This window comes from Carcharhinus amblyrhynchos, chromosome 5, assembly GCF_965287045.1.
Source record: "Carcharhinus amblyrhynchos chromosome 5, sCarAmb.v2.hapA, whole genome shotgun sequence".
In the NCBI taxonomy this organism is placed as follows: domain Eukaryota; kingdom Metazoa; phylum Chordata; class Chondrichthyes; order Carcharhiniformes; family Carcharhinidae; genus Carcharhinus; species Carcharhinus amblyrhynchos.
This window is the reverse complement of record NC_137328.1, coordinates 34,909,533-34,923,843: the sequence shown is the minus strand read 5'-3', so window position 1 is coordinate 34,923,843 and position 14,311 is coordinate 34,909,533. Positions and strand designations below refer to the sequence as shown.

The window sequence follows — 14,311 nt, the reverse complement described above, 5'->3', positions numbered from 1 at the left end:
TCCCCTTTGTATGGAAAATATTTTGTTATATCTCCTTTGGTGAAGCCAGAAGAAGCAGGATTGTTCCTTCTTGCTCCACAGTATTACTGCTATGGGGAGGTAAATGGAGGGGAGAGAGACATTGTCTGTTTACGTTATGTTCACAAATTGGCAATTCCAAACGGATATGGGGTAAGTTGTCCTTTGAGGTGCAACAGGCTTTGTTGAGTCAGCTCAACTAATAAATTAATATTTAGAAAGGACCCAGTTTCATGTGAGACTTGGGCCTCTGGCTTCTAATTTGCAGTACATCATCCCTCTGACAACACTTAGATAACAAGGACATCTATGTCAGAGTCCTATTTATTGACTACAGCTCAGCCTTCAACACTATTATTCCCACGAAACTCATCTCCAAACTCCATGGCCTGAACCTCAGCACCTCCCTCTGCGAGTGGATCCTGAACTTCCTAACTCACAGACCACAATCAGTAAGGATAGGCAACAACACCTCCTTCACAATCATTCTCAACACCGGTGCCCCACAAGGCTGTGTCCTCAGCCCCCTACTATACTCCTTATACGCCTATGACTGTGGGGCCAAATTCCCCTCCAATCTGATTTTCGATTTTCACGTTTGCTGATAACACCACTGTAGTGGTTTGGATCTCAAATAATGATGAGACAGAGTACAGAAATGAGATAGAGAATCTGATGAACTGGTGCGGCAACAATAATCTCTCAATGTCAACAAAACAAAGGAGATTGTCATCGACTTCAGGAAGCGTAAAGCAGAACATGCTCCTGTCTACATCAATGGGGACGAAGTAGAAAGTGTTGAGAGCTTCAAGTTTTAGGTGTCCAGATCACTAACGGCCTGTCATGGTCCCTCCCATGCTGACACTCTAGTTAAGAAAGCCCATCAATGCCTCTACTTTCTCAGAAGACTGAGGAAATTTGGCATGTCAATTATGATGCTTTTACAGATGCAGCATAGAAAGCATTCTTTCTGATTGTATCATAGCTTGGTATGACTCCTGCTCTGCTCAAGACCACAAGGAACTACAAAACGTCATGAATGTAGCCCAATTCATCATGCAAACCAGCCTCTGATCCATTGACTCTTTCTATACTTCCCACTGTCTCGGTAAAGCAGGCAGCATAATTAAGATCTCCACGTGTTCTCTCTTCCACCTTCTTCCTTCAGCAAAAAGATACAAAAGTCTGAGGATATGTACTAATCAACTTAAGAACTGTTTCTTCTCTGCTGCTTTCAGACTTTTGAATGGATTTACCTTGCATTAAGTTGGTTTTTCTCTACACCCGAGCAATGACAGTAATATTACATTCTGCACTCTCATTTCCTTCTCTATGAAAGGTATATTTTATCTGTAGAGCGCAAGAAACAATACTTTTCACTGACTGTTAATACATGTGACAATAATAAATCAAAATCAAATGGGCGCAAAGGATTTTTGGCCTTTGAGAAGTGCATAGGGTGTGGAAGCCTGTTCACACATGAACTGCAATGGGCCCATTGTAGCCACCATTTTCACCATTTGTTGGTTCTGGCTGTACTTTTCCTCTACACTCTTTGTGGCAGGAGCTGTGCCCCGGATTGCCAGCTTCTTCATTACATGCTAACTCCCAGAGTCATTAATGTAGCCTCTTTCCAATACAGCAGCCAGAAAAGGACAATGTTTTACTGCCAGTGTCTAAGGACTCAAATCAACTGGCACCAAATAGAATATTAATCTGCCAAACATTTATTGATTCCCTGTTTGGACCTTAAATGATTGTGCTAAATTGTTTCTCAGTACTGTCAGAGCGTCCGACATTTCATAAATGGAATCTTGCTATTCTCCAAATGGATACAAATACAGCATTCCAGAAGACCAAGGGGAGTCTTTGGTGATCACTTCCTAATGAGTATGATTGTCCTTGTAAGAAACTCAGTGTTACTGATCATGGGTTCTGTGGGCCTCTGTGTGACTGATGAGCCTGATGTTTGACTACATACTTGGCAGGGAGGTGGCTTTGGTACTTGGGCTTTCTCTGGGATTCCTTTCTCAGGCTGCTTTTCTGGGCTTTCTCTTGTCATCGGGTGTCTTCAAAGAATTCGAAGAACCCCATCAATCAGAAGGTTCCTCCGAGAAGGTCACTTCTGAGCAAGTGTCTCCCGGGCATTGACGTCTATGTTGAGGTAAACCTTCAGGGTGTCTTTAAAGTGCTTCCTTTGTCCTCCTCTTATTTGGGAGCTTCCTTTAGCTGGGTAAAGAGGATTTACTTTGGCAGTTGGGATTTGACATCCTGAGTATGTCGCTGGCCCTATGGAGTTGGTTTTAGATGATCACGGTCTTGATGCTGGTGCTGTTGGCTCCTTCAAGGGCGCTGATGTTACTATGCCTGTTCTCCCAACTGATGCAGAGAATCTGTCTCAGACAGCATTGCTGATATCTCCTCAGGACCTTGTGGTGACGTCAGTACATTGTCCAAGTTTCCGAGCCATATACAAGAGTTGGGAGGACAACTGCTTTGTACATGAGGATCTTGGTGTCAGCGAGAATGTTGCAGTTCTCGAAGACTCTCGTCCTTAGGTGTCCGAAGGGTTGGATGAGATGTTGAATATCCTCATTGATGTAAGCCTTCGATGAAAGGTGGCTCTCCAGGTAGGGGAAATGTTTGGGTGGGGTGTTGGTAAACCTACATCTAAGATACAACCAGTAAAATTCTTTGTCCGTCCAACACAAGGTCTCACACGCAGGGATTCACACGCTATTACATAGTATGACAATTACCCTCCCCAACAGCACTGTGGGTGTATCAATACCACCAGGACTGCAGCAGTTGAAGAAGCACGACTCTCATGGGAAATTAGGGATGAACAATAAATGTTGGCTTTGCCAAAAATGCTGGTGTCTCATGAACGGATTGAAGAAAATATCAAGTACCAGACACTGCACCTCCAGCCCAGGAATTCTCACAGTCAGCACAAGGCGTGTCATTGTCTGCACAGGGACTCGTAAAGCTGCATAATGGGCATAGGAACATGAGAACATGGGTTGGCTATTTTTCTTCTCAAGTCTGTTGGGCCATCAGTGCATCTTGAATGTCATCTAATTCCATATGCCGATCTTTGCCCTGTATCTCTTACTAACTTTGGCTAACAAAAATCTATTAATCTTTGTTTTAAAATTAACAATTGCTCTAGCATCAAATACTGATTGTGCAAGAGAGTGCCAAATCTCCCCCACAATTGCAGTGGGGATATAGGGGGGCCAGTTTCATGTGTTCCAAATTTGTACTTCCCCAAAGGCCACAATTTGATCTGTGACTTTTTGCAGGCAGAAATGTCTCCATACTTCAGTTTTGGCTCTGATTTTTAGACCATGCCACCAAGCACTAGATTTCTCAACCAGCAAAGTTGTTTTTCTGCATCACCTTCAGAGCATGGACCTGATTACTGCATCGACAGGGAGGCAGTGAAGATGTCAAACCGACATCATGCAACTACAAATCTCGTTATAACCCTCTTGGGAGAGTTTGCAGCTGTGGCAAGTGAATGCTGGGAATTTCAACTCATATGTTTTCGAATATAACTTAAAGTTTTTGGAATTAAGTTTTTAACTGTAGATAAATGGATGCATCTTATTGAGAAATGGATAAACAGCCCTGAAGTAAATGCAATTCAAACAGGCTTGGTGTTAAATACAATTAAAAACCAATTTTGTTTATTTTATAATGTCAGAGTTAATAATGAAAAATTTGAACAATTAATGATCCATTTCGAAGACTATAATGGAGCCAGGCAACTTGGAGAGAGGTAAATTAGATCCATTAGAGATATAAATTATTCATATAGGTTACAGAAGCAAAGAGTTATGTTAAAGGCAAAATAACCTGAGCGCATTTTTGGTTAGATCATCCCAAAGCATGCAAGATTATCATACAAATGATGATTCAGGATAGTGCCTTGGTTAGAAGGTCCTTTAGTTTAATCTATCTGTGTTTTTGCTGACAGAAGTGGGCGGTGCAGTTTAGATTTCATGAGGGAAAACAGCTGGAAAATTTGCTGTTGCTTGCAGCTAGTGGAAGAAATCTACAGCTGTTCTCACAGAGTCTTGCAGCAGAAAGCAGTCACCTTGAATAGTTAGCTTGGACAAAGCTGTACAGAAACTGGGGGAGCAGACTGGGAAAAATCAGCCTTTGTATGTCCTAAGCCAGGACATGGAACTGAAGAGTTCACAGCTGTGAGGTGTGTAAAAAAAAATTGAGGATTGCTTAGCCAAAAGCTAATGGAAGGATCCCCATAGAATATGCATGTTGAGGAATAGTTGAAATACTCAGAAGGATTAAGGTAAATTGTGGAAGACTGGGTTGGTCCAAGGAAAAGTTTCTAGACTTCATAAGATAAGGGAACTGCTGGGAGGGGGAAGTAGAGGAAGAAGTAAAGTTGAGTTTTATAGTATGAGTCTTTCTAAAGCTATAGTGTTAAGTTAATAAGACTTACTTTGATTCATTTTTAATACACGATAATGTTTGTATTTTGTTTAAAAGTACAAACCCTTTGTTGTATAGTCCTGTTGGATAATTGCTGGGCATTCTGAATTTTTCTTTAAATGTTAATGTTCTTAACAGGATCATAACATTCTTATGGGAGACTTTGCCAACTTTGGAAGTCTATTATAAATAACATCCATAGACATTTTCCTGCGCACTACTTTAGTCACCTCTTTGAAATATTCAATCAGGTTTGTCAGGAATTACCTACCCTTTACAAACCTATATTGGCTCTCTCTATTCAGCTGAACATTTTTGAAGCGTTCAGTCTCTATCGATAATTATAGGCTCTATTTCCCATTAACAGTTGCTGGGTGAACGTATCTATAAGTTTCTGGTTTTCCTCTCTCTACTTTCTTAAACAGTGGAGTGGCATGGGCAATTTTCTAATATAAAGGACAGGTCCTTCAACTTTGAAAAATCATAGTTAGGACATCTGCAGTGTTCGCATCTACTGCCTTTAAAACTCTGTAATGGATACCATCTGGTCCTGGGGATTTGTCACTCTTTCGTGTGTTTGTTTTCTCCATTATTGTTACATTGCTTGGGTTAATTCTGGTGAGTTCCTGTCCCTGATTCAATATTAATTTCCTTGAGATTTCTGTCATGCTGACCTTTGGTTCCATTTCAAAATACTGATGCAAAATAATTCAACATGCCTGGCATTCCTTATTTTAATTGACAATATCTCTGTTCACAATTTTTTCATAAGAAAGTCAGAATCAAGTATCATCCACCTCTGTCCCTTGATTTGGGGAAGTCACAAGTCCCTTTTGACTTTATGGACAATTTGATGAGGCAAAAGTCAGACAGAAAGATATCTAGTTGTAAGAAATGTATGAAACATTATTTGTTTTTTGCTCCTTATACATGCCGATGTATTTCTAGTTCTTTTGTCTCTTTTTATGAGAAATAACTATTTGGACATCCAAAAATATGATGACTTCTTTTGCTCCTTAGGTGGTCCAGCAGAGGGGAAGCTGTTCCCAGGAGATCAGATTATAAAGATTAACAATATACCCTTAGAGGCTATTTCCCAGGAACACATCGATAATATTATCAGGTGAGGGTGATTTTCACATACACAGTCAATAGAAAGTTTTCATAATTACCACTAACTAAAATGTTTAATTCCCTTAGATCTTTTTGTGGCTCAGTGTTAAATCCTGTACTCCTTTGAAGTGACTTGGAAAGTTTAACTATTGTTAAACGTGCTATATAAATGCAAGATGTTATGTTAGCAACAAACTAATTTTGATGAAGGAGTTGCACAAAACTCTCTGCTTTGTGCTCTACAGGGAGGCTATCAACAGGATTGTATACAGTACCTGGTATCTCCTAGGTTATACAATAGTTCATGCAGAACTTGCTGCACAGCCAGTGTACTATAATATGCAACATTCCATACATTGAGTTCTCCGTTATACACACAGTTGAATTAGCATACAACCTAATACACTATTACACACAGTTGAATATTCACCATTACACACACACAATTGAATACTCTCCATTACACACAGAGTAGAATAGTCTCCATTACACACAGAATATAATTCTCTCCAATACTCTCCTTTACACACAATTGAACACTCCCCATTACACAGAGTTGAATACTTTCCATTACACGCAGTTGAATACTTTCCATTACACACAGAATAAATACTCTCCATTACACACAACCGAATACTTTCCATTACACACAGTTGAATACTTTCCGTTGCACACAGTTGAATACTCTTCATTCAACACACAGAATAAAATACTATCCATTACACACAATTGAATACTCTCCATTACACACAGTTGAATACTTTCCATTGCACACAGTTGAATACTCTCCATTACACACAGAATAGAATACTCCCCATTCCAAATAATTGAATACTCTCTATTACACACAATTGAACATTCTCCATTACACAGTTTAATAACTCCATTGTTTGAACATCTGTGTTCCTTTTTGCATAGCTAGCCAAGTTCTCTGTATATGCACAGCCCAATATTAATAATCCGGTAGACTATGACTTCCATAACAGTGTATTTCGCTGTATATACAATTGAGAAGAGTATTTTTAAAACCTTTGAGTATTGGTTAGGGAGTGACAGCAAATTTCATGAACCTTAACAAGATTTAGTTAGTGTTTGAATTCATCAAACAGGAAGCCTCTGTTCTCTGACCAATCTTCCCAGCTCTGAGACTTGGTGCAGAGGTGGACAGCATTGCTAAAGAATTGCTCAGTAAACATTACCATGAAATAATGCTGGTTGATTTTCTGGTAAAGGTCTTAGGTAGGGTGAAACTAGTGAAAACAGTATCGACTGAGTCAAATTGTATGTCATCTGTTGTCTGGTTGGACCGCCCAACAGTGTGTGTGAGACTGGGCTCTCATTTGTGTCTAAGTCCTCATTGCAGTTCAAATTTAAATATAAATGCTAATCAAGTGGGAGGCAGGACTCTCATGAGCCATATACATAAACATAATGATTGTTGATGGGCCGCAAGATAGCAAAGTGGTTAGCACTGCTGCCTCACAGCGCCAGGGACCTGGGTTCAATCCTTGGGTCACTGTCTGTGTGGAGTTTGTACATTCTCCCCATGTGGGTTTCCTTTGGGTGCTCCAGTTTCCTCCCATAGTCCAAAGATGTGCCGATTAGATGGAGTACCATGGTAAATATATAAGGATATGGCGATAGGTCCTGGGTAAGATACTTTTTTGGAGAGTCAGTCAGCTTGATGGACCGAGTGGCCACTTTCTGCACTGTAGGGATTCTACGATCATCTGAAGTGTCCTTCCTTGGATGAGTTTTAAACTCTTGATTTATATTGCCTCAGGCTTCTATCTGGGTTTGATCAAGCTTAAAGGTGGAAGTTTGAGCTCTGGATTTATATTGCAGCTTTGGTGCCTTTGCGAACCAAAAAACCCTTCTAGTGATGAAGCCAATGTGTAAGTGCATAATTGAAGGACAGGCTGAGTGAGGTAGGTCGACTAGGATAAATCATATTGGTACATGCTGCTGTTACATTTAAGTCTGGGATCTGCTGATATTTTCATCCGGTAAATAAGATTCCATACCAAGAGCTCAATTTTGCAGGATTTACCAGCCCTTATTTTCTTTGCTCTGTACTTTTACAGTTTTAATGATTTTTGAATTGTTTGTTGCAGGGAATGTGGTAACACAGTAACAGTCACTGTGTTTCGAAATACCTCAGTAAGTACAACTGTTTTAATTTAGCAGAGTTCTTCAATTCTGTTATGGTAGACAGGACAAACTTCCTTCTCTTGTCTTGCTGTAAACGGGGTTTATGCTTTCTATCAAAGTTATTCTGGCACAGCAGAGCAAATCCAGAAGAGATATTGCATTTATGTCATAGATTGTGTGTAGTCAGAAGTTAAGTACTTTCATTGGACCCCTGAATTGGCAGCATTGAATAACATGATGCTCCTCTTAGCTGCAGGTATGATGGATCAATAACTGACATGTATGCTGGTGTCATCAATATCTACACAATACCAGGGCATAGGAACTGGGATAGGCCCTTCATCCTGTTCTTCCAGTCAATGAGATCATGACTGATCTATTTCTCATCCCCATTTACTCACCTTTGCTTAATATCACATAACCAATAAAAATCTATCAAGCTCAGTCCAATTGACCTAGCATTCATTGCATTTGGAGGAAAGCATTCCCAATTTCCTGGAGTCAGCTTACAGCAAGCCACCCGTGTCAGAGTTGGAAGGTGCTTTATTTTCACTGAGCACTTGATGAGACTGAACTCTGATCCAAGAGTGACCCAGATTCCACCAGTTCATGTTAAGAAGCAGTCAACTGATGCTTCGATGGATATTTGCCTTGTGTGATGTTGTGTTTTAGCCACACAATCAAAAGAGGTTCCAGGCTAAACAAGGTGCAAGTGGAAATATAAATAATTTATCTCAGCATTTCCTAAAGTGGAGCCAGAATAGTCAACTGAAGCTTCTGCTTTCTTTCATGGATGTAACTCCATGCTATAAGTAGACATTGGATGAATTTTAGTATCTTACAGAGGGGAAGCACTACACTGTTACACCTAGACATCTCTCTCAGATACGCATAAAAGATAGCGTGTACAATTCGAAGACGAGAAGGGAAATTCTCCCTGACGTCCTTGCCAATAGTTATCGCTCAACCAATATCACTAAAACAGATTGTCACATTATCCCCCTGCTTTCTTTTAATTCATTTGCAGGATGTGGGCATCTCTAACAAGGCCAGCTTTTATTGCACATCCTTACTTTCTCTTGAGAAGATGGTACTGAGCTGCATTCTTGGAATGCTGCAGTTCATGTGCTGAAAGTAGTTGCACGGTGATGTTAGGGAAAGAGCCCAGTATTTTGACTCTGTAACGATGAAGGAATTATGGTATATTTCCAAATCAGGATGTGTAAATTGAAGGGGAACCTGAGATGATGCTGTTTTTAAAGTGGCTGCTGCATTTCCTATGTTACACCAGTGACTATAAATAAAAGTAATTTATTGTCTGAGATGCAGTTTGAGACAAGCTGAGTTTCTCAAAGGTGCTACAGAAATGCAAATCCTTTCCTTTCCTTTTTACAGCTGGTTGCTTCTCTGTGAATTTTTTTGTCTCTACATTTTTGTGGTCAAATTATTTCAAATATGATGAAACAAATTTGAACTAGGGCAATGGATCTTGATTTCAACACAATGTAGATGTAATATCTTTCATATAATATATTAAAAGTTTTACATCTGTGCAAGTTTCCTGTCAACATTTCCATTATCAATTTGTACGTCCTTGTTTTTAATGGAAATGTCCGATGCTAGCTACAATTACACTGTACTGCCACTGCAGTGCCACCACTGGCAAGAGAATGTACTTACAGCCTGACATATTTACATCGGCAATTTCCATTATAAATCCATACATATAAATCCATTGTGCTGGATTCTGAGCTTCAGACACTGTGACACATCAGGGAGGGGGTGAGATACCTGGACACTGTGTTCCAGGTGGCAATCACACCCCTTAGATTAACTATGTTGAATTGGGCCAGTGGACGAGGACAGGAGGTTGTGGCTGCGACTGAGGCAGATAGAGGAATCCTGAGGTAGGGTGTAGGAGCCTCAGTCCCTGAACTTGTCTAACAGGTTCGTGATTCTTGCTCCTTATGTGGATGAGAATGCTGGGAGGATGAGTAAACTGACCACAGAACGGTGGTACAGGGAGCCGTTCAAGTGGGGGAGAGAAAAGAAATGGAGTCGTAATTGAGGATAGTATTGTTAGGGGTATTGACACTGTTCTGTGTGACCAGGATCAAGAATCCTGAAGATTGTACTGCCTGTCTGGTGCTCGGGTTTGGGATATCTCATCTGGGCTGTAGAGGAATTTGGAGTGGGAGAGTAAAGATCCAGCTGTTATGGTCCACGTAGGTACCAATGACAGGTAGAAAAGGAACTAAGGGAGTATGAACAGCTAGGAGTTAAATTAAAAATCAGAACTGAAAAGATAATAATCTCTGGATTACTACCTGAGCCATAAGCTAATTGGCACAGGGTCAATAAGATTAAGGAGGTAAATGCGTGGCTCAAAGATTGGTGTGGGAGGAATGGGTTTGAATTCATGGGACATTGGCACCAGTATTGGGGAAGAGGGGACCTGCCCCGAAGAGATGGTCTCCATCTGAATCGTGCTGAGACCAGAGTCCTGGTGAATCATATAACTAGGGCTGTAGATAGGGCTTAAACTAAAGTGGGGGGAGTTCAGTTAGGTGGAGAAATAGAAAATCAAAGTTAAAAGAGAGAATAGAAGTGCAGATTAATGGAGCTGATGGCTTAGGAGAGGTTAGTAAAATTTCCAGACCATGTAATAGAACCAAGAGTATAGAAGGTGGCAGGATTCTAACCTTAGGCAGAACAAAAAAGGTGACAACTGTGAGAAGGAAGGTGGTCAATGCAGGATTGAGAGTGTTGTACCTAAGTGCGCGCAGTATATGGAACAAGGTAAATGAGTTTGTTGCGCACATTGAAATTGACCAGTACGATGTTGTGGGCTTCACAGAGACGTGGCTGCAAGGGGATCAGGGCTAGGATCTAAATATCCAAGGATAAATGTCCTATTGGAAGGACAAGCAGATGGGCAAAGAGGGCAGGGGGTTGCATTGTTAGCAAGGAATGAAGTTAAATCGATAGCAAAAAGTGATATAGGATCAGAAGGCATAGAATCTCTGTGGGTAGAGTTGAGGAATTGCAAAAGTAAAAAGACCCCGATGTACAGGCCCTCTAGAAGTAGTCAGGATGTGGGGCAGAAAATAAGTAAGAAGATAGAAAAGGTATATAAAAAAGACAATATTACAATAATCATGTGGGACATCAATGAGCAAGTGGACTGGGAAGATCAGATAGGGAGTGGATCCCAAGAAAAGGAATTTGTGGAATATCTAAGAGATCCAAAGATGTGCGGGTTAGGTTGATTAGCATGATTAGTGTCCTGAGATGCCTAGGTTAGAGGAATTAGTGGGTAAATAGGTAGGGATGTGGAGGTGAGGCCTGGGTAGGATTGTGGTTGGTGCAGACTCGCTGGGCTGAATGGCCTTTTTCTGTACTAGGGTTTCTATGTTTCTAGATTTTTTTTGGAGCAGCTTGTGACAGAGCCTACAAGATAAACAGGCAATTCTGGATTTGTTGATGTGTAATGAGGCAGACTTGATGAGGGAACTTAGGATGAAAGAACCTTTAGGGAGCAGTGACCACAATATGATAGAATTTACCCTGCAGTTTGAGAGGGAGAAGCCGGAATCAAATGTAATGGTATTGCAATTAAATAAAGTTAACAGCAAAGACATGATGGAGGAACTATCCAGAGTTGATTGGAAAAGGAGCCTAGCAGGGAAGGCAGTGGAACAGCAATGGTAGGAGCTTTTGAGAGTTACTGGGGAGGCACAACAGAAAATCATCCTAAGGAAAAGGCAACATGCTAAGGGGAGGACGAGGCATCCATGGTTGATGAGGGAAGTCAAGGACAACATAAAAGCAAAAGAGAAAGCATACAAAATGCAAGGATTAGTGGGAAGCCAGAGGATTGGGAAGCCTTTAAAAGCGAGCAGAGGGCAACTAAAAAAAAAGGGGGAGAAGGTGAAATATGAGTGTAAACTAACTACTAATCTAAAAGAAGATAGGAAGAGTTTTTTTCAATATATAAAAGGTAAGAGAGAGGCAAAAATAGCCAAAGGACCACTGGAAAATGAGGCTGGGGAATTAATAATAGGAAACAAAGCAATGACAGAGGAACTGAATAGTTACTTTGCATCATTCACGGTGGAAGACACCAGTGGGATGCCAGAGCTCCAGGAGAATCAGAGACACAGGTGAGTGTACTAGCTATCACTAAGGAGAAGATTCTGGGGAAACTGAAAGGTCTGAAGGTGGATAAATCACCTGGACCGGATGGACTACACTCCAGGGCTCTAAAAGAGATAGCTAAGGAAGTTGTGGAGGTATTGGTGGTGATGTTTCAGGAATCACTGGAGGCAGGGAGGGTACCAGAGGACTGGAAAGTAGCTAATGTAAAACCACTGTTTCAGAAGGAAGGGAGGCAGCAGGTGGGAAATTATAGGCCGGTTAGCCTGACTTCAGTCACTGGCAAGATTTTAGAGTCCATTAATAAAGATGAGATTGCAGAATACTTGGAAGTGCATGATAAAATATCACGGTTTTGTCAAGGGAAGGTCACGCCTGACATATTCTGTTAGAGTTCTTTGAGGAGGTAACAATGAAGTTAGATAAAGGAGAACCAGTGGACGTGATTTATTTAGATTTCCAGAAGGCCTTTGACAAAGTGCTGCATAGGCGACTGTTAAATACATTAAGTGCCCGTGGTATGGGTAAGGTCCTGGCTTGGGTAGAAGATTGGCTGACTGGCAGCAGGTAGAGAGTGGGGATAAAGGGGTCTTTTTCAGGATGGCAGTCAGTGACTAGTGTTGTGCCTCAGGGGTCAGTGCTGGGACCACAACTTTTCACAATATACATTAACAATTTGGAGGAAGGAACTGAAGGCAGTGTTGTAAGTTTGCAGATGATAAAAAGATATGTAGAGGAACAGGCAGTATTGAATCAGGGGTGCTGCAGAAGGACTTGGACAGGTTAGAAGAGTGGGCAAAGAAGTGGCAGATGGAATACAATGTGGAAAAGTGTGAGGTTATGCACTTTGGAAGGAGGAATTTAGACTATTTTCTAAATGGGAAAATGCTTAGGAAATCAGAAACACATAGGGACCTGGGAGTCATTGTTCAAGATTCTCTTAGGGTTAACGTGCAGGTTCAGTGAGCAGTTAGCAAGGCAAATGGCTTGTTACCATTCATATCGAGAGGGCTAGAATACAAGAGCAGGGATGTATTTCTGAGGCTCTATAAGGCTCTGATCAGACCCCATTTGGAATATTGTGAGCAGTTTTAGGCCCCATATCTAAGGGAGGATGTGCTGGCTTTGGAAAGGGTCCAGAGGAGATTAACAAGAACGATCCCTGGAATGAAGAGCTTTGGTTTGCACTCATTGGGAGTTTAGAAGGATGAGGGGAAATCTTATTGAAACCTACAGGATACTATGAGGCCTGGATAGAGTGGATGTAGAGAGGATGTTTCCACGAGTAGGAAAAACTTGAAACAGCACGCCCAACCTCAGGCTAAAGGGATGATCCTTTAAAACAGAGATGGGGGGGAGTTTGGAGGCCAGGTCATTGACTGTCTTCAAGACAGAGATAATAGGTTCTTGATTAATAAGGAGATCAGGAATTATGGGGAAAAGACAGGAGAGTGGGGATGAGAAAATATCAGATTGAATGGCAGAGTACACACAGTGGACCAAGTGGCCTAATCCTGCTCCTATGTCTTGTGGTCTTATGGAATTTATAATGGAAATGTCAAAATAAAGACAACGTGGATGATTTGTAAGGAATAATTATTGACATCCTGGATCCATTGCCTTCACCCTGTGCTCTTGCCTCTCCTGAAAGTTACACTGGATCTTGACTTTGTATGTACTTTGGCAAGGAAAATCAACTCGTATCCAGGTAAAAATCTTAGAACATGGAGGTGTCATGCTGCTAAATTGATGTCATGTTTGCACATTGGCTAAAGTATCATATTAAGAATTGTCATTCAAGGTTAACTCCTAAAAAATTGCCAATGAACCAGAAGTATCTTAAGAAAAATGGGCAAAAAAAGGAAAAAATTACCTTACATTATATAGCACCATTCACGTCCTTAAGACCATTCTGTGATGCATCACACATACTTTTGAGCTGTAGTTTTACTTTGTCATATGGAGTGTGTATGGTGAGAGAGAAGAAGGAATTAAGAAGATGAAATGTGAGGAAACCCTGTACGAGGTCTCCTTTGGCATTGTCTTTCACTCTGGCCATGACTCCGCCCCTGACTCTGATGATCTGCATGATTTTTTTCCATAGGGGAGGGAATATGTTGGCAGAGTTGGCCTCCTTCACTGGTAGCCTTCTGTTTTGAGTTGTGACCAATCTTCTCCTGCAAGAGGAAAGGGAGGATATTAGCATATTTAGGTGGTTAGAATTGATACGTAGTGTGTAAGATGTGAGATGTGGGGGAGTGATGGTTGAAATAATGGAGATGTGTGAATTTGAGGTGAAGGGTGTAGATTTAAGTGCAGTGCAATGATTATCACAGGGTGAAGGGAAGCATTGTGAGCAGTAAGCCTGGAGGCAGAGAAGGTGGAGCAGAGAGTGAGGATAGTATTCATACCT

At 41.1% G+C, this 14,311-nt stretch overlaps 1 protein-coding gene across 6 annotated transcripts in view; it reads left to right on the top strand.

Moving 5' to 3' along the window:
* frmpd1a (FERM and PDZ domain containing 1a) overlaps positions 1-14,311 on the top strand; it is a 122,974-nt gene that overhangs the window by 51,882 nt on the left and 56,781 nt on the right. For all 6 annotated transcript variants that reach the window (XM_080188620.1, XM_080188618.1, XM_080188622.1 and 3 more), the window contains 2 exons: positions 5,500-5,602; positions 7,707-7,752. In XM_080188620.1, the coding sequence (XP_080044746.1) occupies positions 5,500-5,602; positions 7,707-7,752 (149 nt within the window). The remainder of the gene's footprint in view (positions 1-5,499; positions 5,603-7,706; positions 7,753-14,311) is intronic.